Here is a 26,560-nt window from a genome sequence, read left to right on the forward strand (position 1 = left end):
CATCGACTCTCAGAGAAGAGAGACAAGGAGAACACGACCGCACACAAAACCCACAAACTGAGACAGAGAAAAAGAAGCTTAACAGGAAAAGAGCTGAAAGGGGGGGCGCTTCTGACGCCAGCTTAACTTGCCGAACGCCGGAATAAGCTTTTGTTTTCTTCGGTAGAGAGAAATTGCAGGAAGAGAGAGAAAAGGATTGTCTTTTTCACATTTGCTTGGTGTTTATTCCTAAAGGCTTGGAAAAGTAACTTTGCAGGCTGGAATTATGTCCACAAGCACAGTGAGCAACCACAAGGACTCAATGTCCAGGACTGGTCCATGACCAATATAAATTTGAAATTGGGAAGTGTCTTTACTAATTCCTCCTCTAATGTGTTGAAAAGAATTTTGTATCATTAACTAAAACTAGTTGTTTTGCATTTCATGTTTTTTTCTAACACGGACAAAGTAGTATATGTTTACATAGAGAGTGAGAAATTAAAAGAGAGTACATATCAAACAGGGATCATTCAAGTCATGTAAACATCATCACACTAGTCATTAAGCAATATTAAAAACCTGCCCTCAGTACTATACATGGAGTAAGAAAGAAGAGACCGTGTTAAACGGAGGGTATGTTTGAGAAGGAGAAACCTTTGTATCCTTTGTATGCGTAGTATGCGATCCGTGTATAGTAAAAGCCCGGGATAAACAGAAGACACCCGAGGACTATGAAGAAGATACCTGTTTCACCGCCAGCAATCAATCATACAACAAGAAAGAAAGAAAGAAAAGTGAGTCTTGAACACTTTTCTTGTGTTAAAAAAAAAAAAAGAAAAGTGAGTCTTGAATAATCACTAGTACGAAATAAATTTTCCTGAAATGGGAAAAAGGTAGTCTTACAATCCACATGGTGTATACAACTCAACTCCAGTGTTTGTTTAATGAGAGACAAGTCATAAAGAAGCCAAGAAATAAGAGTAAATGAGAGTAAACAAGTGATTGGTTCTTGCAATGCTGAGGAAAACAATCTAGTTTACTATATACCAAGTATCTGATGCAGATGCTTTGTTCAGCGTAGAAGTAAAGAGATGTGTATAAATGCATCAGTAACTGTAAGGCAATGCAGAGAAGATCATTTATATAATAGCAAAGCACACAGGTTCTCGAAAACTGCTCATATTTATAAACACAATTGTTAATTAGAAACAATCAAAATGAGAGTTGTACATGATTCACCAAGAAACAAAGTTCAAAAACCAAGTCCAAGACTAGGCGCTAGCTAAATAATAATTTGATCAATGAAACCACGATGATGCAGTTTCCTCAAATCAGGTTTAACGAACCGAGCAAGAAGCAGGAGACCACCACTCACAGTATCTCAATCAATCTAAGCTACTTTTTTTTTATCAACAGCTAAAACCGCGAAAATTAGTAACAATTGAAAATAAGGAAATCGTCTCGTACCGTGGCCTCGATCGCCGCCGACTCGGTTGTACGCCATGAAGAAACCGGAGACGATTCCCAGGATTCCGAACAAGAGGAGAGACACCGCGAGCGAGATTTCCTTCACCGGCGGTCGATTGCTGACGGTGTACGAAGTCCCAATCATTAGGTCCTCGTCCGATATCGAGAACGCGTGGTCCACGTACGCCATTGATTATTATAGCTAGCTACTTCGAATCGAATTCACCAGAGAAAGATTAGAATCACAGCGATGTTAACTTGAAGGTGAAGATGGCAAATGTCGAAGAAGACGACAAAATCAAAAACTTTTGCTTCCTTTTTGCAGATTGAGTATAGTTTCATTTCATTAAAGCAACCAAGTCTTGCCGGATATGCTATCTAGACGAGAACTACGTGTCGCTTACTGTTAGACATTAAACGGCAGAACGTCTAAAGTAAATTATATTTTGTAGAATTATATATCCCCTAAATATTATTATTTTTTTAAATGTTGTTTACACTTCATCACTCTCTTATTTCTCACAACATAAATATGACATAATTCAGTAAAAAAAATTATATGATATTTTTTTAATACGACATATATATAATCTTAATGATAAAACTTTTGTTTTTTTGTTAAGATTTGTAAAGTGAGATATAACAATTAAGTACATACCATACATGTATATCATATAAATTGTTATTGTTAAATTTTAAAAATAATATAACTGAAAGTATAAGAAAATTTCCACATCAATTTACTTTAAAGAATTAACTATATTTTCAAAAATTAAATGAAGTCCAAATTAAATGTAAATGTATTTTTAAAATATATAATTTTTACTAAAATTCAAAATTTTATAAAACAATATCCCAACCAATCATCTCGCTTTATTAAAAAAAAAGAACTATTTTAGAAAGAGAGAAACTTTGGCCTTCTATAGAATAAACAAGTATTCTTATCATTTTAGTTAACATTTTTAGTTTTTAGAGTTTTATTGGAGATAATATAACGATAGCAATAGAAACAAAATAATATCAACTGAAGTTGTACCGAAAGAAGAACAATAATTGTGCATTTGCATCAATACATAGTCCATGTTTTAGTCAATTACACCATTAAATCATCAGATATCTAGTCAAATCTTTAAATTCCTTTTTGACTAGTATAGAGGGGTTTTCTTCCACTGTGCATCTCCATCATCAAGTTTTACGTCGTGGATCTGTGAGATGCTCTGAAAAAAGAATGACATCAATGTTTTCATGAGACGAATTTGAAGACAAAGACAAACTTAATTTTTTTTTTTTTTTTTTTTTTAATAAATATTATATATAAAATCTGCCCGATGAATCGGGAATCAGATACGGTTACAAGCTCGTTTTGAACAAAATATCGAAATCAAACTATTACAAATCTAGCTTCGCCCACCCACTAAACCCGGCACATTCCGCTAGTTTGTTTTTCGCAATCCTTCGATATTGGTAGCCGTTCTCAACCATCAACGTGACTCTCGGGAAAGTGAGGTTCTCCTCGTTGCCTCGGATGCCGGGAGTTCCCTTGACGTCTCCGGAGTAGCTAGTTCCCGATGATCTCCACCAAGCTTATAACTTTCTCTGTCTATGAAGCTCCAAACGACCGAAGGAGAGGATTCAGATACTTACTGAGGCCTTTCGAAGCCACCAAGGCCGGATTGTATGTAACGCCACGCGACGCTTTGAACCACATCTCAAACGAGCAAGTGCTCGCTTCTGCCGCCAAGATCCTGCACAAATTCGGGTTGTATCCACCGCCACGTCCTGAAAAGAAGTCTCTAAACCCACACAAGAATATCAGCTACACCACCGCAGAAGGAACAAGACCAACACCACGGCGTCGGGATGTGAGCTACAATGAGATGCTGACTCATAGACGGCTAATGACTCCCGAGAACCGTCTAAGCATCCAAGGCCTTTGAAAACCAAAGGACCAAATTCTTGACCACGAACAAACAAACTCCTGAGCCATCGGAGAGAGATACACACTGACGAACATGAGACTTTAACTCCTAAAGTCAGGCCGTCGCCTGCTGTCGGAGAATCGAAACATGACACCGGGAGAAGGAGCATTGAAAGAGTTGTGGGCAAACAAGGAACCATCTATTAGCCATAGACGACCACTAGAGTAGAAATCTGATGCACGCACACGAAAAATCAAAACCGGACACTTTCACCACGATCACATCCGACATGGAACCTCGCCTCCTAATCCAACAAAGACCGGAGCACTCTTAGTTACGGCGAGCAGGGACCGGACTCTCTCCGACCCGAAGAGATCCTAAGTAACCACCACCGTAACCTAACAAGTACGAAGCAATAGATCCAGAGCAATAGACCACCTCCGGACCCAGCCAAGACAAGCACCCACACTGCCTCTCCACGACGACAGAAACCAAAGAGCTTGAGAGGGGGAAAACGAAGCTCTCCAAAGACCCTAAAAGCCGACTCAACACCGCTCCGCCTCTCTCAATCCTCACCGCAAGTCCGGAGAAGGAGCCACCACCACCTAGCGTCGACTCCTCGCGACTGAAGCTTCCACCGGAGACGCAGGCCCAACCTAGAAGAACGCGCATATCGGACAAGAGAGAGCAGAGACAGTGGTGAGCAAAGAGGAAAACTAGGATAAGGGAGAAGAAACTCCTCCGGCCCCGGCACTCGCGCAGACGCGCCGGACGTACGCCGGAGGAGAAGATGCACGCGCTTCTTGAACTTGTGGTCGAGAGAGAAATAAGATAGAGGAGAGAGAAAATAAACTGGTCGTCTTTGTTGATTACACAAACTTAAATTCTCTTTTGATGAGGATATAAGAGTCAAAAATAGCCTAGGTATTTTCTTTGAAAAGTACACCGAATCAAACTGATAGTGTTTGAAGGAGGTGGAGAAGTTGAATGAATGTATGGCGGAAGGCAATTTGGTGGTGATTTCCATCTTATAGCAATCCACAACAAAATGGGTAAAGATATTTAATAAATATGTTTGTTAAAAAATATTATAATGAAACCAAAATAAATAAATAAAAATGATTATTTATCAATTTTTCATCATTGATGAATCAAAATTTAAATATTAATAAAATTGTATTTTATATAAAATTATTTATAGGAAATATTTTTAAAAATTATTTATGTGTATCGCGTAAGAAGCCATCTTATATTAATAAAATTTGACATGTTGGGGTATATGTTTGAGTTAAAGAGTTTTTCTGGTTCAATAAATTTGAAAAATTATTTATAAAAAAAGAAAGAAGAAGGTAAAATTGTAGGTTTAAACCTAATGTACCCAGGACTTGATAAATTTTTCTTGTAAAATAGAAAACTTAATGGGTTATGGGTGTTAGTTACTGTGTGCATTACGAAGACATAAGAAACGAAAGAAATATGGATAAAGTTCGGTAAAGAATCTTTAAAAGCATTCAAGATTGGTACTTAATGTCCCGAGTTAAAGGAAAACACAATCAAATATCTAGGAGAAATTTAAAAAAAAAAAAATTTGTTCAACTATGGATTGACTATAGCTTGGATCTCCTCCAATGTCTTCCCTTTGGTTTCAGGCACCACTGCGATGACAAAAACGATGGCTAGTGCGTTGATCACTGCGTAAATGATGAAAGTTCCTGCAAGCAATTTTTTGTTTGTTTTTTTTCATTTTAAGGATTGTCAAGTGAATATTTTCAGACAAAATGTGAATAATATAACATAGTTTTACCATAAGAGCTCCAGGACATGAGGAAGTTGAAAGTGTAAGAAACAGCCCAAGCTCCAAACCAGTTCACCAGCGTCGCCATGCCTCCTGCTACTCCTTTTATGTTTATGGGAAATATCTACAAGTTCAAAATTTATGTTTGGTAAGTAAAAAGATCATTTTCATGTTTCTTGCTAAGGATGTGATTTGTATTTTACCTCAGACATAACAACCCATGGCATTGCTCCCATTCCTGCTGAAAACGATGCTATGTACATCTGCACTCACCAACATATGATCTTAACTATCAATTTGAGTTGGTGTTTTTCACTTAACAATCTAGTTACTTACCATTATACCAACGACAGCTAGGACTGGCACTGCTTCGTGTGCCAGGTCATGAGCCTTGAGATAGAATGAGACCGCTGTGATCAAACATCCTATCACTAACCCTGTTGCAGAAACCTGCCAAAACCTCCTACGAATTAGTTATAAACCTAGTCCTGACTAATCATTTGAAGACAATTTCTTTTACCAATAGCAATGGCTTTCTTCCGGCTCTGTCAACTATTGGTGCATTAAGCGCAGTGATTACCACCTGGTTGTGAACAAAACAAGAGAGAGATTAAGATTATAAGCATTCTATAACAAGGGACTTGTATCGTTAAAATAAGATGGAACCTGAAGAACAGCATATATTATCATCCCAAGTCTTGTGGGGAAACCTGTCACACAAAGATGGCAGGTTAAGATACAATACAAGTGAAGCTGTATATTATGGATTCAAGAACCACTTAAAGTTAAAGAACCTGCTTGCTCAAATATAGAGCTTGTGTAGAAACAAATCCCATTGATTCCTCCAAACTGCTGAAACACCATCAATCCAAATGCTATCTGCTCCAACACATCATGCACTTGGTTACTTACCACATATGCAGCGTGACAACAAAGTAATGAAACGTTGGTTATAGTGTTACAAGAACAGAGCGTATGTATCTCCTCTGAAACAAATCCAGCGCCTTGGCTTTTGGAAGCCTTTCCAGGGTTTCAATATAGTCCTGTCAAAGAATGATAAGAAATATGTTTTCAGACCAATAGATGTTTTCTTGATTCAGAAGAAACAAAAAAAATGCAAGATTCAAGAAACCTGAATCTCTGCTGCCTCCTCAGATACATCAGTCTTCTTCCCACGGAGCTTCCTCAGTGCAGCTTCAAACTCTGTATCACGCCCCATCTTTGCCTATAAACACATTGCACCATCCATTAAATCGCCAAGAAAGGGATACATAAGCTTACCATGGTGCTGGTTCTGGTATTACCAGCCATCTTGGAGACTCAGGGATACAAAAGAGGCCTAGAAAGGAGACAGCACATGGGACGAGTCCTGAATCCAAGGTACCAGCTCACATTAACAAATGATTCAGACTTCAAAACTGAGTCCTATTACATAGACTCCTAACCTATTAGTGCTAAGACTCTCCATGTTACCATTGTGCCTATAATGAAGGAAACAGACACTCCAGTGCAAATCAGAATCTGTGGCACAAGATAGCAAACTTTGATCAGAATTCTCCTACACACAATCAAAGAGACAAGAACTTTACCTGATTCAATGTGGTTAGAGCCCCTCTAAAGGCTTTAGGTGCAATCTCTGCTATAAAGATTGGTACCTATCATCAACATATATCATACACAGAGTATTGTTAAATGTGTACATGGATTAAATGTTTAATAAATTCAATGAGCTAACCACATAGGAGAATGCTCCCATTCCGTATCCTGTGGCAAGTCTTCCTAGATCCAGAGCCACTACTCCCTTTGATTAGGACACACAAGGAGAGATGCATTAGTCAAAGAGCCATGATACCAGCATAGGCATTTTGGTTTTGTATACTGAGTAATACATTTGCAAAGAAGATTGCTAGCCACCCGGCGACACAAAACGCAGATGAAACTCTCATTGCCTAGATACAACAAATCCACAAGTTAGTAGTAACTAGTAAGTAGTCATATATGATCTCACAAAGCCAACTCAGAAGGGATGTTTCAGTTTTTCTCCTGACCCCTTTTCTTCCAATTGAATCAGCTATAGGCCCGCTTGTGATAGCTCCAAACATTGCACCAAAAGTCAGCAAAGAGCCAAATAGTGAAAACTGCAGAATACGAGGTAAGTGTGTAAGCAAAACTTGAATGGCAATTCATAGTAAATCAAAAATAGTTATGTTCACCTCAGCGATTGTCAGAGAAAGATCATTCCTAATTGCAGCTTGAGCAGGTGAGGAGTATCCCGCCTGCATTAAACCCCATCATCAAAGAGGCACTCTCAGGAATAGAATTAAATCCTGACAAAGCTAGTGAATTTCCATGGATACTTACACAAGAACCAAATGCAAAAGAACCACAAACTGCAACAAATGTGCTAAGATAAACCATCCACGGCTGTTCCTGTTTTGATTCAGCCAAATGCTTCTCCACCAATGGTTCTCTGCTGTCATCACTTGCGTTTGACATCTTCTTGATTATATATATGTATCTTCCTTCTAGGCTCTTTCGTCTCCACAACTACCTCAAAACTGCAAAGAGACGAACCCTGAAGCAAAATTTTAGTAAGAAGGCAGAGGAAATATACAAAAACAACCGGTAAAGAGGAGGACGAGAATGAAAAGATGACAACTACTTTGTAGGTAACAGTGACCTTTTAGGCAAGAAATCCTTTTTGGGTTTATTACCAAAGAGATGAAAGCTGGTTTCTGTCTTTTTCCTGCATTAAATATTAGTGCAGATTAGTTTCTGATATAGCTAATGACGATGTTAACAAAGTTGTGTGTGATGCAACAAAATTGATATATAAACGAATATTCTGTGTAAGCAAAACATCTTCCTGAGATCATGCATATGCTTTTTGGCAAATTCACTTACAAGAAGGTGTACAAATAGAATTGAATACGTCAAGTGTATTCAGACACATGCTAATGGCTGTCGTGACGTGGGGTTGAAAGATACAGACACGTGATGTCTTTTGGCCTCTTGTCAAAAACTTGATCTCAGTTTCTGGATCTGTTGCTCTTGTTTAAAATCAGAGAACTCGTCGGTACTACTTAATGGTTGGTTCTTTCAGAAAAGATTTGTCTTTATAATTTTGGAAATTTAAAGCAAAAACAGATTAGAAGAACTCAAGATAACCCACCAAAATGTGAATTTAATGAAACGGTTGATGTGTTACCTTTTGGTTGGTTAATATATGAATTTGATCTTATGGACCTCCGTGACTTTCGTGTAAAACACGCAAGCGAAAATTAGTAACAGCTGAATGACGGAGATGGATCTTTCCGTTATAGCAGCCAAGTCTTTAATGGCTTCAGAGTTCCATCCTAGATTCCTAGTGAAAGACTCTATAGCTGTCACAAATGGTTTGGCTAGGCCTGCAACTTCGGTTTACCGAGTCAGTTACTTGGTTTTTCGGTTAACCGAAGTTTAAAAATAATTCCGAAATAAACCAAATTACATTTTAATTCGGTTCGGTTATCGGTTAATTTTGGTTTTTAATTTCCTAAAAAATAACTGAAATTTGATTATTATACTTTAAATGATAATTCAGTTTAAATTCAGTATTTTTGGTTAAATTCGGTTAATTTTGCTCGGTTTAATTGAGTATTGGTTAAACTGGTTTAATTTTGGAATAATTTATTTTACTTTTTGTTATTAAAAAGATTGGTTAACCGTACCGGTAACCAAATTTATTTTCAAATCTTATCGAATTAAGCCTAACCGAGCGTTAACTGAAAACTGGAAAAATCGGTTTGGCTGTTATCCGCAGGGCTAGCTTTGGCTATGTTTCTTTTGTTTAATACTAGGCCTGACATTATATCCGTAACCCGAATTCCGAACCGAACCCGAACCGAAAAACCCGAACCGTATCCAGTCTGAAATGTAAAAAATATCTGAATGGGTCTTGTAAGGTGGTACAAAACATATCCGAACCCGAAGTGTTATTAACCGAACCCGAACGGGTAACCCGAAAAACCGAAAAAAAACCGAAAAATCCGAAAAAATATCCGAAGAAACCGATCTGAATGTCCAAAATAATATACAATATAATTATATGAAACATGAATATATACTTCAAATATTTAATTCATATTTATTTTGATATGTTATATAACAATAAGTATTTAAAATTTAAATAACTACCTTAAATACTTAATTATATATAAATAAATATATATTTCTTATGTTTTAATTTTAAATTTTAGATTTTATTTCGGGTATATCCGAACCGATCCGATATAACTCGAATTTGAATGATATATGATTACTTTATGGGCTCTATGATGTGATACAAAACCGATCCGAACCCAATGTGTTATATCCGAACCCAACCCGTACTTGCAAATTTACTAAAATGAGACCTAGGAGGTGTTATAAAAGAGAACCGAAATCCGAAAAATTATCCGAACGCCAACGGGTACCCGAACGCCCATGCCTATTTAATACTTTAGCATGCCAAGTACGTAGTCTGATCATCAAAATATAAGTGAAACTGAAGCGAGGAACAAGGATTTTGATTCCTTTATACAATTATGATATAGTATGGGATACAACTGAAGAGTGTGAGAGGCCCTGTTTGTTAGGGTTTAACATCTGTAAATGATCTTGATTCTTTCGTTAATGTCTAAAGAATATGAAAGAAATGACGATATATTTTCTGAAAGGAGATACTTTATTCATGAACAAAATTTGATGTGCATAGAAAAACAGAGACCAGGTGCAAGCATATGTAAAGGAAAAAAAAATAAGAAATCTAGAAACTGATGAACATATTGAGATAATCTTTATACATTTTACTGATACTATAATTTTTAAACGATGGCCTTGATGCTACAGATGTGTCTATAGTGTGTAGCAATATGGAACCTCTCTGTTGTTGTCTGAGTTTTATCTGCTGAAATAACTTCTTGGAGAAAAGAGACGGCGAGGGGAGAACATTCCAGAGTACCTCGGTGAAGCAAGACTGTCAATGGAACGGTACTCAGGCATGATGAACCCTTCTCTCTCTTCCCTATTCCAGCTTCTTGATCCACCATTGAACGTCCCATACTTCACTAGCTTACCAAACCCCCATGACTTCTTCTTGCTGGGACTTTTTGGTGCTGTACCATTTATCTTCTGTGTCAGATACTCTCTCACCACTTGCAAGTTCTGCTCCATCACCTCAGCAGGAGGGGATACGAGTGGGTTTCCCTCAACACTCAGCTTCCTCAGCCGTCTCATGCAGCCAATGGACTCAGGTAAGACAGTGATCTTGTTGTAGCTAACATCAAGCTCGATGAGGTTCATTAAGAGGCCAATGGAAGATGGGAGGGCTGTAAGGTACTGGAAGTTCTGGCTGACATTGAGGATCTCGAGGTTGATGAGATTCTCGAGGTCATCTGGGAGAATCATTAGGCAGTTGAGACGAGCATCGAGGGCACGGAGAGAAGTAAGGTGAGTAATGGAGATTGGGAGGCTGATGAGCTTGTTGGAGTTGACAGAGAGCTTCCTTAGATTGGTGAGTTCATATCCAATGGAGTCTGGTAATCTAATGAGTTTGTTGAAGTTTGCATTAAGTTCTTCCAGAGACCTGATCAAACCACAGACAGTGAATCATGTAAGTACATGTTTTATATTTTTGGTTAGGGTGTTGTGAGAATTTTGTGAAAGTAATGGGGTGAAACCTGCAATGCTGGATAGATTTGGGAAGGGAAACAAGAAAGTTGCCGGAGACGTTGAGGGTCTTGAGCTTGGAGAGACAGCCAATGGAATTTGGAAGAGCTTTGAGCTGATTAGAATGAACATCTAATGCTATTAAGTTGAGTAGTCTTGCTGTAAGTGATTCTGGTATGGTCTGTGTTACATTCAATAATGTCCCAAAAATTTATTAAGAAACATGAAAAATGTATAGTCAGAAACAACATATTTCACATATTTTCAGCATTAAAATACATATTGCAAAGGTGCTTATATTTATGCATTGATAAATCCAAGATAAATGTACATGCTTCTAAATATGTACTGAATCAAGCAAGAGAATATAAAATATACATTATATCGTTGCAAAGATGCTGATGATAAGATTCTTGTATGGTCTGTATTATATCCAAAAATACCCAAAGTATTAAGAATCAAACACAACATATTTCACATAATTCCAGCACCAAAAATACATTATAAGTAAGAAAGCCAGAAATTTGGATTATCCATCCTAAAATGAAAGTAATGATTAATGACAATAATGAATAACAAAACAAAAAGGAATAATTACAAAGGTGCTCTTATAATCTGCATGATCCATCCAAGAGAAATGAAGTATATGTTTATGATAGGGTACTATATCAAGCAAGAGAATATAAATATGTAATTCAAATTGTGTGTTTAGATATGAACCTGGAGATAATTGTTGGAGAGATCAAGCTTGCAAATCTGAGCTAGATTGATTGATGGATTTGGGAGAGATTCTAAGGCCATCCCACTCATGTTCACAACTTCTAATCTCTCTTCCTCATTGTTAATGTTGAATGATGGCGATCTAGGTGATGATGGTGACCTAGGTGATGATGACGGTGAAGATGGCGATGATGATAATGGTGATTTCCTACTTTGGTGTTGATCCATCATCATCATCGTCATCATATGTTCCTTGATCGGTGCCTGTGGTTGCTGATGATATGTCTCCTCGCATATCATCTTTATATATTTGTGTGTTTGTCTATATGTTTGTGTATATGGTTGGAGAAGAAGGGAATGATCAAATGATAAGAGAGGTTAGAGCTTATATGGTGTTTGTGTATCTGTACGGAGAGGCTAGCTAGAGTTATGTACGGACGAGAAGTTTTGGTGGCGTTTAAAAAGGAAGATAATCAATTTAAATTAAACAAAATATTTAAAGCCATAAATAAATAGATTATTTAGGTAAGTATAGATTAAAAAGTCAAATACTCCGCAAATCATTCCTATCTTTCTATCAGCAACCTTTTAAATCCTCTTATTCAAATCATTTTGTTGGCATCCTTTGACTAAATCAAAATGATTTCTTCATTATTATTATTCAGAAAAAATACATTGAACGGCATAAAAATCTGTATATTCCAATAAAATTCTACTTGACACATTATCAATTTATATAAGTACGTAGAGCTAATAAGCTTTTTAACTGCAGTTAACAACCAGTCAACTGTGAGTCATGCTGATTGATGAGTAAGTATAAAAATGAAATCCAATCTCTGAGTTTATGTCATCCAAAACACATGTGACGACATCCAAATAGATGGCAAATAAGTGAAACAAAATCTCTGAGCTTGCAACTCCTCCGTTGTCTTCATTCAGAAGGCAGCCAATACAATGGTGTTCAACATAAGGAGAGCTCCTCCAAACCGTCGTATGAGGCGGTGGATGAAGGATATCGCGAAAATCACTTCCAATGCATTTGCCAAAGCATTTTTACCACTTTTATCAGAATGGTTTTGGTCTCAACGCTCCTAATATACAACTCGGACAGCAACATCAGTTTCATTTTGCCTTGGATAAAAACTTGGGAGTCTGAAACTGGTTTCTGGGGATATAAGTTAAGAAGTTGGCTGAGGATAATTCTCTCCTACATGTCCTTAAATCACTATTGCATGGGCATATACGAAATTAAGAATCAAATAATAATAATTTCGATACAAAATTATTTACATATTCGGTATCGATGACAAGATGTTATCAGAAATGGAAGTTCAAAATATTTTTAACCATGAAATTTTCGTAAATAAATCAAACCGTTGAGGGTTTTATTTCGACTCATCGTCCACGAATCCGTCGAAAGAAACCTTCACACCGAACACCGACACGTAAACATGTTCACCGTGCTACGTGTCAACGAAGCTCGCGTCATGGATCGAAAGTGTTAAAAGAAACAAGAAAATCTTGAGAGAGCTGTGGGAGAATAAAGAGAGATGGAGGCAACGAAAGAGAAGATGGAGAAGGAACAGAACAAGAGGAGAGACGAATCTGCCGTCAAGAATCATGCAGGAAAGGCCGAAGACACGGTCAGAGCGATCGTTCGCGAATCCATAGTTGAAGGCGGAAGCGACGGTAACAGAGACGGAGGTGATAGCGCTCGCAAGCCGGAAGACATTCTTGCTTTCTCAAGAACCGTACGGAAGATCGATTCCTCGCTTGAGTAGTTTTATATACTCTGTTATTTGTACTTTTTGCTTCGATATGTTATTTTCTTCTTTTACTATCAATCAACTAGCAAAATAAATAAAGATTAAACAACTTCGTTCTACACTTGATTGATACACAGAAGTTAAAACTTGTCTTAATATTGGTTGAACTATGAGTAACCTTTCTTGGGTACCTTATTAAGGTTCTGATTGGATTATTAGACCACCTCCATCAGTGGTTCTTAAGGAGAGGTTTTAAAGAAAAGAGAAAAAAAAAAATGAAAAAGGTAAGAAAAACAAAGAACCGGTGCTTAAGGAACGCTTACGTGTCATTGATTCATTGCACAACCCGTCTCTCTCTCCTTCTTCGCTCTCATTCGATCTTCTCTCCCGATGATGGCGGAGACGAGCTTTTCGTTCATCAGCCCTTCTGTCTTTATAATTCTATCGCTCTTCGTAAGTAATCAAGGGTTTTGGGAACATCGAATCGAGCATCTGTTTGCTTAATTGTGGCCCTACTGGCTCCGAGGCCTTGAAGAATCTCGTCCTCGGTGGAGTTGGGAGCATCACCGTCGTTGATGGATCCAAAGTCGAGCTTGGAGACCTTGGAAACAATTTCATGGGTATATTCCCTGCTCACTGGTTTTTGTTATTAGCTTCTATGGAATTGATTATATCTTATGTGGATTGTTTTTTGTTATGTGTGAAGTGGATGAAGCGAGTGTTGGTCAATCAAAGGCCAAGTCTGCTTGTGCGTTTCTTCAAGAGCTTAATGATTCTGTTAAAGCTAAGTTGAGCCGGTTGAGTACGCGATCGCGATTGGAAACGACGGTAAGACCAAGGCCGTCGATGTCATTGCTCCTGGCGGTGGAGGCGGAGTCGAGTGTTACAATTGCAGAGAGGTTGGTCATATGGCGAAGGATTGTCGTGGTGGTTCCGGTGGGAACAGATACGGTGGCCGTGGATATGGCGGTGAGGGATGCTACACGTGTGGTGATGTAGGTCATTTCACAAGGGATTGCAGGGCAAACGGCGGCGGATACATCGGAGGTGGAGGTGGCGGTGGAAACACTTGCTATACATGTGGCGGAGTTGGACACATGGCTAGAGTTTGCACAAGCAAGAGACAGTCTGGTGGTGGTATTGGTGGTGCTTGTTATGAATGTGGAGGCATTGGTCATTTGGCACGTGACTGTGATCGTAGAGGAAGAGGAGGCGGTGGCGGCGGTGGTTGCAAGTGTTTCACATGCGGCGAGGAAGGTCACTTTGCGAGGAACTGCTCTTCGCTTGCTTAACAAAGAAAAAGCAGAGTGATGTTCATAAAATTCTTCGCTTTCTATTGGTTTTCTGATGTGATATCTAGAGTTGTTTCTGTTGATGTTTTGGAATGTTTATTGGGAGTTTATGATCTCTATATTGCTCGTATATGACAGGTTCTTGCATACCTATTGACTGTTTTTGTTGATGCAATAACCCATATGTGTGTGAACTTGAATGATAGTGTGTGATTGCATAAGTTTAAGTTTCTTTGTCGTTCTTTACAGTTGGTGTGATGTAATGTGATAGTCACTCCCGCACGCAAAGATTGAAACGTGCTATTAACTTGTTATTCATATCCACCATCTGACTAGAGATCTGTCCCGATGCTTTCTCGATTCCTTTTTGTTTCGTTTGAGAGCTTGTTCTTGGAAATCTCTGACATGGTTTTGCTTCAAATAGGTTGCCATATTGATGTTTCCATACTCTTCGATGAAATGAATATTAGCTGAAGTACAATCTAGCCGGTGAAAGGAGGGATTAGTAAACGCTATGTTTATACTTTTGGTAAACTTTTTGGAAATAACATTCTTGATCGATCACCAACTGAAAGCTGATTTGGTTGAGAATATATGGCAAAAATTTGGAACAAATCAAGATTTCAACTAATCGACTTTTTTTCGATTTGTTTTTGTATTTTTAATATGTTTTTGTGTCATTTTTATTTAAATCTTTATGTATTTTTTTTTCTTTTAAATCATTCAATTTAATATATTGCTCGTATATGACAGGTTCTTCGATTGGAGGATGAAAAAATTAATTAAACTAACAAAAGTTCTTAACTTTTCAAATTACAAAATTAACTATTAATTTATTCATTAGAGCCCATTAGGATCTCTAACCAATGGAATTGCTCTTACAGATTTTGGTACTATATTCATAAAGTTCCACTCAAATACTTCGAAGTTTTGAGTCAGGTTCAGTTTGGATTAATAATCTGAGTTAACGAAAATTTCAATACAAAACTAATCTATCATTTAAGAAATATTCAAAATTAAATAAAACAATTTACTAATTTTAAAATTTTTGGATGCTCAATTCGAATCAGTATCCAGTCTCTAAAATACCTAAAAGTTCCACGAGGACATTTTCTTGAAACCCCGGATTTTGGGTTCTCTAGCTTGGAAAAGAGAGAAAGAGAGGCTTTTGCGTAAAGCCCATTGGGCTTTATACTTCCCACCTCCATGTCCGATTACTCTTCTTATCTCTTCAAGAAAACTCTAGAACTTGTCTTCAAGATTTATTATAGCTCTCAGCTTCTCTGTCACCTCAGTAGAAGAAAATGTCGATCATTCCAATCAACGATCGCCGGAGTATCTCTCCCGAAGATAGAATCTGGGAGCCATTCGAACTCATGAACACCTTCTTCGACTTCCCCTCACCTTCTCTCCTCCTCCCTCGCCACTTCCCCTCACTCTCTTCACCATCCACCGTCGAAACCCAACTCTACTGGACGGAGACTCCGACTGCTCACGTTTTCAAAGCGTATCTTCCTGGAACGACTCAGGATGAAGCGATCGTGTTCGTGGACGACGAAGGATACCTCCAGATCTGCGCGGGAGACAACAAGTTCATGAGCAGATTCAAGCTTCCCGACAACGCCCTGAAGGATCAGGTGACGGCGTGGATGGAGGAGGATGCGTTCCTCGTCGTGTTCGTCGCGAAAGATGGTACTTTTTCCCAGACGCCGCCGGAGATCGAGGATAATCGCAATGTGAGAGTCGTGGAGATCACCGGCGATGATGATTAAATTAAGTCTGGGGACTTTTGAAACCTGTGTACTAAAATAAACAGAGTAATCATGTATTTAGGTTTGTGATCGGAAGTCCTTTGTGAGCTTGTGTGAAGTTTCTTGTCTTATAAACGAATCTGTGTCGTTTTACTGAATTGGAAAAAAAAAAGTATGTATAATAGAGAAAATTTGGAAGGAACAAATGTCTACCAAAATAGCTTATCATCAAATAAGAAGTAGCGGAAAAGAACATTATTTGAGAACGATATATATGATCTAAGTTCTTTCCTATAAGGTTTGGTAAATTTAGAATTAACATTTAAGGAAATTTTGTTTTGATGAGCTGAAAACTTTACCTGAATTATCTTTTCTTTTGCAAAAGGCCAAAAACAAATGAAAAAGTGGATGAGCCAGTACAATTTTCTTACAAATCATAAAATAGCTACATCTTGTAATTGGTATGCAGTTGATCATAAGAAAATGTCAGTACACATCAAAATATTAAACTGGTCGGTTTTCAGAAGATACAATTTTGTTACAAATCATAAAATGTAAATTTTTATCTGAAGTTTTAGAATGTTGTTCATTGTCTATCTATCAAAGATGTAGGATCATCTATTGATTCAGTGTCAAGCAAAAAGCTACATCTTGTAATTGTTATGCAGTTGATCATAAATAAATGATAATATATGATGATATAATTGATAATTTGAATAAGGTTAAAAATCGATAAATTATACAAAACAACTATTATTAGCAATTATATATTATAAAAAAATTATATAATTATAATAATTAATATATAATATTATATATTTTTAAAATAAAATATATCTCTATAATATTATTTGAGAAGTCAGTTTCCTATGTGTCGCTCTCACGTTAACTCTCACGATGGTTGATTACACTGATACCCTTAAAGAATTAAAAGTATTACATTTAAAATACTATTATTTTTTTTATTTAGTTTCCTTTTTAAAATTTTCCAAAAACATATACATATAATAATTTTTTTTATAAAGTTAAAAAAAAACGAATTGAAAAACGAAAATATCTGTATATATAATATGATTTCATAAAAAAGTAAAGTTCACAAAATAGTAATATTACATTTAAAAAATATTTTTAAATAACATAAAGTATACTTTTGAAGTAATAAAATACTTTCTATATATGTATATTTTCTTAGATGAAAAATATAAATTTGTATATAATGTGATTTCATTAAAAAACAATTTACACTGATAATCTTGATATTAGAAAAAGAAATATTATTTCTTTTAAAACATAATTTCAAACAATACAAAACATTCAAAGTAATATAAATATTTTTATATATCTATATATTTTTTTAGATGATTACATAAAATAACTAAGCAACATAAACTTATATATGTTTAATTGACTAAAAATAGTTTATAATTAGTATTATTGAAATGTTTTATTTATTTTTCATATATTTAGTTGACTATAATATCATTCAATTACCGGAAAAAATATCGATAAATTATCATTCAATTACCGAAAAAAATTTCGATAAATTATATTTTACTTATATAATATTATTTTCAAATACAATCACAATTTTGTTTACTGCTTATTTTTAAGAGATATTAAAAAACACTAAAAATAAGTTTTAAACATAAACATCGTTTGATAAAATAGTTACAAAATAGTTTCATGAGGTAGATATATTATATTTTATCATTATTAAAGTTATTTGTTTTCTTAATATTAAATTTGCTTTTGAATTTTATGTTTTTATGTTTGTGGAACTTAATAGAACCATAATCAAAATACCAAAGCAAATCCGAATTCTCATTTTTAAAATTATTTAAAATAAATTTCAGTTTCCATTCAATAAATCAAATGCATAAAGTTATTTAGAATTTAAAAAAATATTTTAATTATTGTAAATATTGATATATGTTCATGAGCTTCCAAAAATGTATGAGCTACTTATGCATGTAACTTCCTACGTATCGCTTTAGTTTCTAATGTTTATTTAAAAATATCAACATATAATTTGATAATTATCATGAAAATACATGCACATTTAGACGATAAATAAAATTGATTTGATTTGACTTGATTTGATTATAATAAAAAATAATTATATATCAAGATTTAAATAATTATTATTTTGTAAATGATTGTATCCGTGCATGAGCACGGAAAAATCATCTATTTAGTATAGTTTGCAAATCTTTATACTGGTTAAATAACATTTTAAATATTTGATTATAAGCTACGTTGAATTAGGGTAATAAATACATATAATGAATCTAATAATCTAAGATATAAGTAAATATTTTAAATAAATAAAGTTCATTTTAATATTATATAATATTTTTTGAAAATAATCGTAATTTTAATTTATACATAACTAAATAATTTTTAAAAAATTATAATGTATGAATAATCGTATTCAAATATTAAGCATAAAATTATTTCAAAACAATATACTATTAGAAAATGAGATTTATAAGAATTACTTGGGACTATTGAAGCCGACCCACCCACGTCGGTGGTTCTATTCGCAAGACCGTGAACACTTGTATTTTGTTTACCGGAAACATCTAAAGCGTTCCACAACAATTCGAATCCGAACCGGAGCTGGAATCGGATTTCATCTGTGGTTTTGTCGGGGAGTGAAGAATGATCAAGAGAAGAGTGGATTCAAAGGATTGATCCGAGCAATCATGTGGTTCTCCTTCTTAAGACCCAGAGATCGATTCTCCTTGGTCGAACTCAGGTTTACCTTTTCGACTGATCAGGGTCGATCCCGCAACAAGTTTCATTTTCTGATGTATCTCTCTCTGTGTTGTCTTGTTCCAATCCTGACTAAGATCACCAATGGTGTGCGCGAGTCTTCAGCGATTATGTGTATAAAAATTGTGTTTGGTTGAGAGGGTTTTTCGTTGTAATTAGAATTTGGCTGTTTGCAGTTATTTTGTTAGGGAAGGTGAATCTTTGATGCCATCAAAGACTATTTAAGTTCACCTTCCCCAGTTTCATTCAGGGGTCAACCTTATCGAAATTGTGAGGAACAGTATTAGTTCGTTTATTCCACCAGAGGACGAAGCAGAAGTTTTTAAATTTTGTTTATTGATCCAAGGGTCTACCTACCTTCACTATAGGAGAATGACTTGTTTTCTGAATTTCATTGAGATCTTGTGTCGACGGTAAGCAGAAGAGTTGAAACTTTTGTTGTTGTTGTGTAGGCATCTGACGGACCAGTTGAGGAAATTTCAGATAGTGAACGATACCAATAAGGTCAGTGGCATAAGATCCTTTCATTTTAAGCAACTTTGGCTTGGTGTTACGGTTTTGCTTTTGTTACGATTTGATCTCTGTTTACCATTTTTGAAGGACTTTGTTGTCGAGGCACTGAGATCAATCGCGGAGATACTAACCTATGGCGATCAGCATGATCCCTCATTCTTTGAGTCAGTCTTATCAGTCAACCCCCTTAATTTCCTAATGTGGCATATGCTCATATTTCGCAAATCCGTTGCAGGTTTTTTATGGAGAAGCAAGTCATGGGAGAGTTTGTACGTATCTTGAGGGTTAGCAAAACAGTAGCAGTTTCTGTTCAGTTGTTGCAAACCATGAGTATTATGATCCAGAACCTCAAAAGTGAACAAGCCATCTGTGAGTTCTTCAGATGCTGCTATATATCTGTCTTTGAGAATCTTTATGATTAGAGTCTGTTGATGGTCTTCTTTTGAAACTCCTTGCAGACTATTTGTTCAGTAACGAATATGTAAACTATTTGATAACATATACATTTGACTTCCAACATGAAGAGCTCCTATCCTACTACATATCCTTCTTAAGGTACAGTTTTTCTGCTGTTATCTGGGCTTTAGGAAGTACTCATCGACTGTCTCTGATAACTCTTATGTTTTCTTTACGTAGAGCTGTTAGTGGGAAACTAAACCAGCATACGATATCATTGCTTTTGAAGACCGAGAACGTGAGAATTCTTTAAGTTGCATGTTCTTTTTTACTTGTGCAAGTCCTTTATAGATTTTTTTCTTTCTGCTGTATTTTAATTCTGCGTTTCTGCGTCTAGGATGTAGTAGTTTCTTTTCCTCTTTATGTTGAAGGCATTAAGTTTGCATTTCATGAAGAGAACATGATACGCACTGCAGTTCGTTCCCTGACTCTTAATGTATATCATGGTAAGTCACGTATATTAGCTCTTTTGATTTGTAGCTTGTATGGTAAAAGTACTCGGAGCTTTTTTAGCATGGTTTCTGATGCCTTAAGTTTTGTTTTTGCAGTTGGCGATGAATCTGTGAATGATTATGTAGTTAGTCCACCACACACCGAGTACTTTTCAAAACTAGTTTCATTTTTCCAAAAGCAATGCATTGATCTAAGTGCAATGGTGTTGAACACTTTAGAGTAAGTTTTTACTTATCATAACCCCTTTGCATCTATCTTCTTATTTAGTTTGTGTTTGATCCTTGGTAAATATTATTCTTCTGAAAGATTTTCATTTTATTCCTTGCTAAAGGAGCCCATCCCCAGACTCAGGAGGAAAATTATTTTCTGCCGTTGATGGGATTGAGGACACCTTGTACTACTTTAGTGATGTTATCTCTGCTGGCATACCTGATATTGGGAGGCTGGTAACAGATCACATTCTGCAGAATCTAACTCTCCCACTTCTTCTCCCGTCTCTATGCTCTGAGACTGTAAATGTACAACATATCATATTTTCCTCCTAATTTCCTTCTGTGCTATCATGTTAGCCTTGTTAATTGGTTTTGTTGTTATTTCAGGATGTTTCAATTGATCCCATCACTTCTCTCTATCTGCTTTGCTGCATCCTGCGGATAGTTAAAATCAAAGATTTGGCAAATATTACCGCTGCTACACTTTTCTGCCCTGTAAAAGCTTTCATTGCGAGTTTCCTAGTGAAGCCTAATAGTAGCTTGGCTCCTGAACGCCCTAGATTTCGAAATGGGCATCCAGACAATGGTGTTACCGAGGAAGCAGATCAACAGTGTCCAAGCAATGCAGTATTAAGGGAGGATGGAAACTCCCACGTCTGCAGTGAAAGTACTACGAAAAGTATCTTCAACGATTCAGATATTACATTTAGGTAACATATTAGCTAATAAAACCTGTACCAAGTTGAGTTAGTTGGTTCTTATTCTCTTTAACCGTTGTATGATGTTGTCTTTAATATTTTCCTCATATCTATTAAGCTATGTTGTTTTGGTAACTAGGGAGACCTTGCTTCAATATATTTCTGAGGGAGATGACGTGCAAGCTCAGGGTTCCTTGTTTGTGCTAGCCACTTTGTTGCAGACAAAAGGTATTGGCAGTGGCGTTGTGCAGATTCTTCTCGTCTTTTAAGTTTTTGATGTTTTACGCTCTCTTTTAATAGAACTTGAAGAGTCAATGCTAGATGCTTTCGGCATTCTTCCTCAGCGTAAGCAGCACAAAAAACTTTTGCTGGTAAGTTTCTGTCATTATCCTTTGTCTTGTGTTTAGTATACTTTCTTAATTCAAAACTTAAGTCGTAGTGATCTTTGATAGCAATCTTTGGTTGGGGAGGACTCTGATGAAGAACAACTATTTTCACCACGAAATGGTTCTATGAGAGATGGAAGTAGTGAACTTGATTGGTGTCTACGGAAGCTGGAGGTACTTGGCTGCATCTTCTTAAATTTCTTCCCATCCATATCTTTGGTTGTGTTATATAATGTGATTGACTTATTCATTCAAGTAACTTCAACAGGAGCAGTTTGGAGTATGCTGTTCATTGCGTGGGGATGCAGTGTCCCCCCTTGTACATAGACATCAGGTAAATTATGAACTGCTTGTGAAACCCTAGTTATTAGCTTACGTTTTTCTGACAATCAATCTGCTAAAGGTAGGTTCTTTTTGTAAAAGCTATTGTCTTGAATTAATAAAAATATGTGGTGTAGGTGGTGGATGCATTGGTCAGTCTTCTCTGCCGTGAAAACATATCTGCAGAAACATTATGGTGTGGAGGATGGCTTTTACGCCAATTGCTTCCTTATAGCCAGGCAGAGTTTAATCATAAACATCTGAAGATGCTGAATGTATGTTTCTTTCAAAATGTTTGTTCTGTTTGATACTGTCTCTCTCTCTCTCTCTCTCTCTCCCCCCTCCTGACTATTTACCAGTTCCCTGCTGATATCAGGATTCATATGAGAAATGCAAAGAAGCACTAATCCGGGAGATCAAAGGTTCCTGGCCTGATCTACTCATCACAGTACTGCTTGATGAGTGGAAAAAGTGCAAAAAAGGCAAGTAAATAAGCAAAATGCTGCATATGTTGAACTTTGATTGTGAGATGAATCTGATACCAAATCTCTTCTGACAGTGATCGAAGCTCCATCTCCTCAAAAAGACCCTATATCTGTTATTCTCCAGCTGGATAGATTCTCTTCTAATGGTAGAATCTTTGTTTTACATTTTGTGCGGCTAGCTGATGATACATGTGATTAACAGCTATTTTTTTTAACAGATAACATTGTTAGCGATTCATCATTTACAGCAGGTGAAAAGTTGTGCGAGGTGGTAAAGGTTCGCCCATTATGTTCTCTGTTTCTCTTTATCTTTTTATACAAAATTCTTATAAGTGCTTGGCGTTAATGTATATGCTGCTACAGACATCTGATAATCGAGCCTTTACTCCTTAGGTTTTTGTGCTTCTTCATCAACTCCAGATCTTCTTGCTTGGTAGGCCCTTGCCAGAGCAGCCTCCTATCCACCCTCCTGCCGACATATCTGAAACGTCTCGTGCCACAACTTCTGGTTTGGATGTTTCAGTCCCAAAACCTGGCACCGAAGTGAAGCTAGGTTAGAAAATGACTCTCTTGTGCTCGCTTTAGTAATACATCTACCGTAATTAAAGTAAATTTCCCGGTGCAGTTGATGCTGTACCTTGTTGGATTGCCTTTGAAAGAGGCAAGGAACGTGAATTCTCGTTTCTAGCATTATCGTCTGGTGTCTCTGGTTGGATCGTCCTTGCTGAAAAGTCACTTTTGAAGCCAGATCACGGAATCGTCCGTATTGTTGCACCTTTAGCCGGCTGCAACGTATGTACTCACATTCACTGTTTGTAAAGATCACACACAAGCACAGAGATGATCATCATATGATATTGACATATAGAAATGATCTATCTTTTGTTTGGTTTTTCAGCCCCGAATAGATGAAAAGCAACCAAGGTGGCTACACTTGAGAATCCGACCATCTACGTTACCTTTCTTGGATCCAATAAAGCGAGGAGTCTATAAGAAGCTCAAGTCCAAAGGTCTAGTAGATGGAAAATGGACAGTAGCATTCAGGAGCGATGAGTTTTGTCACTCTGCTTACTCGATGGTTGCGCATGAGATGGATCTACAATCCAGCGAGGTTGAAAGGAGGTTAAAGCCATTGTTTGAATTTGATAGAAACCAGCAAGATCAATCAACAATAACTTCTGACGCCATCCCTTCTTCAACTTCTTCTTCTTCCGGCTGATCTCATTTTGCATTGCATTCATAAACGGATAGATAAATCTTCAGTCCTTTAGAGCAGCTTCCATGAATTCTTCAGGTTTATTTTTTGCTTATATCTCTGCATTTTCTGTTTGTTTTGTTTAGCTTTTATTGATTCTTTTTGTAACGTCTTGGTGTGATACCATTGTATATTTGAAAGCGCAACAATCCATTAGTGAATTTCAACTGTTATCACTGAGAGAAGGCTTTAATCACCAAAAAAAGACAATGTTACTTGGCACTATTTGCTACAAAAATTTCTTCAAGTAACATGGATGCATGCTTTTCTGAGTTCACACCACTCTTTCCCTCGAGCCCCACAACAAGTGCTACATAGGTACTCTCATTTGGAACCATTCCCCTCTGAACCATCATACCAATCAACTCACATGCTTTCTCAGTCTCTCCTACACTGCAATATCCATGGATGAGAGTATTATACAAAACCACATCAGGCTTCAACCCGGCATCAAGCAACTTATTAAACAACACCATAGCATCACCCATCCTCTGCGCTCTGCAGTACCCATGTAGCAACGCACTGCACGTTACAACATCAGGCTGCACTCTAAGATCAGCCATGTAATGCCACAGAAGAAACGCTTCCTGAAAATCCCCCTTCTTTGAAAACCCACCAATCACATCAGTGAATGCCAACACACTTGGCACAAATCCACGTCTGATAAGCTCATTGACAATACCATTTGCTTCATCAACGTATCCTCTAACGACCATGCTGTGTATCAAGATATTGTAGGTTGCAACATCTGGAAAGACACCAGCAGATCTCATTCCATCCATAAGCTCAAAGACTTTATTCAGCTGATGAGTCTTCCCATACCCATGCATTAGATTGTTATATGTAACAACATCTGGCACCAAACCTTCCACTTTCATATTCCGAAACAAAGCTTCTGCATCATCTACATTACCAATCTTGCTGCAAGCACCAATAAGCAGTGTATACGTAGTTAAAGACGGCGAGTTTCCGCTTTTCAACATAGCTCCAAAACATTTGAAAGCTTCATCTATTTTGCCTAATTTACAGTATCCACCTATCATAGTAGTATAACAAACACAATCAGCGAGGAGCCCCAACTCAAAGATCTCCTGAAACACGGTAGACGCTTTAAGCATGTCTCCCTCGGTACATATTTTCGACAGAAAGCTACTGTACACAAAAATGTTTGGTCTGAGACGAAAGTAATGAATGAGCTTAACTGCTTCCTCTGGCTTTCCCGCTTTACAGAACCCATCTATAACACAACTGACTGATACAGAATCCTGAGAGATACCAAAGAGTTTGAGATTAAACAGTACCGAAGTCGCTTCTTTTAGAAACCCTGCCTTACACAATCTATGAATGAAAACGGTGAATGCCACAATGTCTGGTCTGATTCCATACTGTTGTTTCATCTCCATAAGCAGTTCCCAGGCTTTATCAAAACAACCATCAGAGCAGTGTTTGCTAACGAATAAGGTGAGCACAGCAGCGTTAAGGTGTCTTCCTCTACTAATCATGTGTTCAACAAACTCCCTAGCTAACTCCAAACCCTGAATCCGTAGAATCTCTTTGAGCAAAGAAATACAAACCCCTCTTGAAGGAAAGATGCCTAACTGATCCATCTTGTAAGCTAGTTTCACGGCCATGTCTACTTTTCTCCCCTTAACACAACAATCAACAAGCATGCTAAACACAGTCTCCAAAACCTCACGGTCACCACGAGTTTCGAAAAGATCATTCATGGCTAAACACAATGACCTCTCTTCTCCATCGGATCTCTTCACCAGATGGAGAAGCATGTCAACAGCTCTATAATTCATGTTACCAGATACCAAAATATGAGCCATACGGCAGATAGACCTGCTTGAATGCTTAGCACCAATCCACAACTCTGACCACTTAAAGAAGTAAAGAGCAATAGATGCATCTGAAGTCTCTGCAAACAAATCATCCAAAATCCTAATGACTTTGTATTCATCAAGCTCGATACTAAACTCACTATCAAATCTATTTATCCATCTGTGCTTTATAAGCACATTCCTGATAGTTTCAACAGAAGTATCTGAGACTTCAATGTGCTTCAGAGTCGTATCAAAGTCTTCACCAAAAGGCTTACTGGAACGAACTCCAGTGTTTGAAGCATAATGCCGTGATGCAAAGTGGGTTGTGTTACCAGAACCACTACGAAGTAGTCTTGGGTTGTTATAATCAGCCAGAGGATGAAAGAGAAAGGTCGTGGACCAGATATATCGAAAAGCCTTAGTTCTCGCAAACCCAGAAGACTTGATTATTGAGCTTGAAACCCACATAAACAGGGACTGGTGGTCAGAACCCAGTAGTTATCTGAACAAGAAAATAACAATCTTTTATGTCAATTTGTGACGAAAAAAGAAGAAGAAAGAAGTGGTTTAGACAGAAACCCAATAACATCAATTTCTCATTGTCGCAGGGATTATTAATCGAAGTTCGAAATACCTTTTGTTACAGTTGAGATGAAGCACATATCATCATGTCAGAAATGGTAAGCGAAGCTTTACACACTGTCTTGTCTTACTTTAAATCGTCCGGAGGGATAATGGCAACGGGGAATAGGTGGCCGGAGCAGAGGTATACTAAATGGGAGATGAATCCGAATCAAACCGGG

At 37.0% G+C, this 26,560-nt stretch overlaps 7 protein-coding genes across 11 annotated transcripts; 3 read left to right on the forward strand and 4 right to left on the reverse strand.

Annotated features, from left to right (window-relative positions):
• Positions 1-395: 395 nt before the first annotated feature.
• LOC125590712 (transmembrane protein 230-like) lies at positions 396-1,757 on the reverse strand. Its single transcript, XM_048764439.1, has 2 exons — positions 1,447-1,757; positions 396-723 (listed from the first exon to the last, which is right to left on the reverse strand). The coding sequence occupies exons 1-2, from the start codon at positions 1,634-1,636 to the stop codon at positions 602-604; spliced, it is 312 nt and encodes a 103-aa protein (XP_048620396.1). The 5' UTR covers positions 1,637-1,757; the 3' UTR covers positions 396-601.
• Positions 1,758-4,826: 3,069 nt separating this feature from the next.
• On the reverse strand, positions 4,827-8,277 carry LOC125575138 (sugar transporter ERD6-like 7). 4 transcript variants are annotated; one of them, XM_048763667.1, is made up of 19 exons: positions 8,065-8,277; positions 7,841-7,906; positions 7,522-7,735; positions 7,374-7,436; positions 7,209-7,298; positions 7,050-7,109; positions 6,896-6,961; positions 6,750-6,815; positions 6,606-6,681; positions 6,465-6,529; positions 6,293-6,385; positions 6,123-6,203; positions 5,955-6,039; positions 5,827-5,870; positions 5,681-5,743; positions 5,497-5,610; positions 5,364-5,423; positions 5,170-5,284; positions 4,827-5,077 (listed from the first exon to the last, which is right to left on the reverse strand). In XM_048763667.1, the coding sequence occupies exons 3-19, from the start codon at positions 7,654-7,656 to the stop codon at positions 4,962-4,964; spliced, it is 1,392 nt and encodes a 463-aa protein (XP_048619624.1). In that variant the 5' UTR covers positions 7,657-7,735; positions 7,841-7,906; positions 8,065-8,277; the 3' UTR covers positions 4,827-4,961. The 4 variants fall into 4 exon arrangements, with proteins under 4 accessions (XP_048619624.1, XP_048619627.1, XP_048619626.1 ...); XM_048763670.1 differs by having other exon boundaries at positions 7,522-7,718; positions 8,065-8,271; XM_048763669.1 differs by lacking the exon at positions 8,065-8,277 and having other exon boundaries at positions 7,522-7,718; positions 7,841-8,057.
• Positions 8,278-9,826: 1,549 nt separating this feature from the next.
• On the reverse strand, positions 9,827-11,974 carry LOC106356126 (plant intracellular Ras-group-related LRR protein 6). The gene is made up of 3 exons (XM_048762560.1): positions 11,569-11,974; positions 10,860-11,029; positions 9,827-10,765 (listed from the first exon to the last, which is right to left on the reverse strand). The coding sequence occupies exons 1-3, from the start codon at positions 11,866-11,868 to the stop codon at positions 10,081-10,083; spliced, it is 1,155 nt and encodes a 384-aa protein (XP_048618517.1). The 5' UTR covers positions 11,869-11,974; the 3' UTR covers positions 9,827-10,080.
• Positions 11,975-12,862: 888 nt separating this feature from the next.
• On the forward strand, positions 12,863-14,857 carry LOC106390524 (cold shock domain-containing protein 3-like). 2 transcript variants are annotated; one of them, XR_007326080.1, is made up of 2 exons: positions 12,863-13,954; positions 14,041-14,857. XR_007326080.1 is itself a non-coding variant. In XM_013831016.3 (2 exons), exon 2 carries the CDS (start codon positions 14,243-14,245, stop codon positions 14,624-14,626), a length of 384 nt encoding a protein of 127 aa, XP_013686470.2. In that variant the 5' UTR covers positions 13,615-13,954; positions 14,041-14,242; the 3' UTR covers positions 14,627-14,857. The 2 variants fall into 2 exon arrangements, 1 of the variants encoding a protein (XP_013686470.2); XM_013831016.3 differs by having other exon boundaries at positions 13,615-13,954.
• A 698-nt stretch (positions 14,858-15,555) lies between these two features.
• LOC125589895 (18.5 kDa class IV heat shock protein-like) lies at positions 15,556-16,579 on the forward strand. The gene has a single exon (XM_048762561.1). It carries the CDS (start codon positions 15,931-15,933, stop codon positions 16,396-16,398), a length of 468 nt encoding a protein of 155 aa, XP_048618518.1. The 5' UTR covers positions 15,556-15,930; the 3' UTR covers positions 16,399-16,579.
• A 2,310-nt stretch (positions 16,580-18,889) lies between these two features.
• Positions 18,890-24,107, forward strand: LOC106357617 (protein TRANSPARENT TESTA 9). Its single transcript, XM_048762261.1, has 21 exons — positions 18,890-19,135; positions 19,605-19,656; positions 19,753-19,829; positions 19,901-20,034; positions 20,124-20,220; positions 20,302-20,359; positions 20,459-20,567; positions 20,670-20,793; positions 20,906-21,092; positions 21,174-21,496; positions 21,624-21,712; positions 21,785-21,855; positions 21,937-22,044; positions 22,139-22,204; positions 22,329-22,466; positions 22,568-22,673; positions 22,751-22,822; positions 22,895-22,953; positions 23,070-23,229; positions 23,302-23,468; positions 23,575-24,107. The coding sequence occupies exons 1-21, from the start codon at positions 19,083-19,085 to the stop codon at positions 23,893-23,895; spliced, it is 2,571 nt and encodes an 856-aa protein (XP_048618218.1). The 5' UTR covers positions 18,890-19,082; the 3' UTR covers positions 23,896-24,107.
• Positions 24,089-26,541, reverse strand: LOC106357616 (pentatricopeptide repeat-containing protein At2g19280). The gene is made up of 2 exons (XM_013797290.3): positions 26,392-26,541; positions 24,089-26,259 (listed from the first exon to the last, which is right to left on the reverse strand). The coding sequence occupies exon 2, from the start codon at positions 26,223-26,225 to the stop codon at positions 24,144-24,146; it is 2,082 nt and encodes a 693-aa protein (XP_013652744.2). The 5' UTR covers positions 26,226-26,259; positions 26,392-26,541; the 3' UTR covers positions 24,089-24,143.
• Positions 26,542-26,560: the final 19 nt, after the last annotated feature.

Source organism: Brassica napus, chromosome C7, assembly GCF_020379485.1.
Source record: "Brassica napus cultivar Da-Ae chromosome C7, Da-Ae, whole genome shotgun sequence".
In the NCBI taxonomy this organism is placed as follows: domain Eukaryota; kingdom Viridiplantae; phylum Streptophyta; class Magnoliopsida; order Brassicales; family Brassicaceae; genus Brassica; species Brassica napus.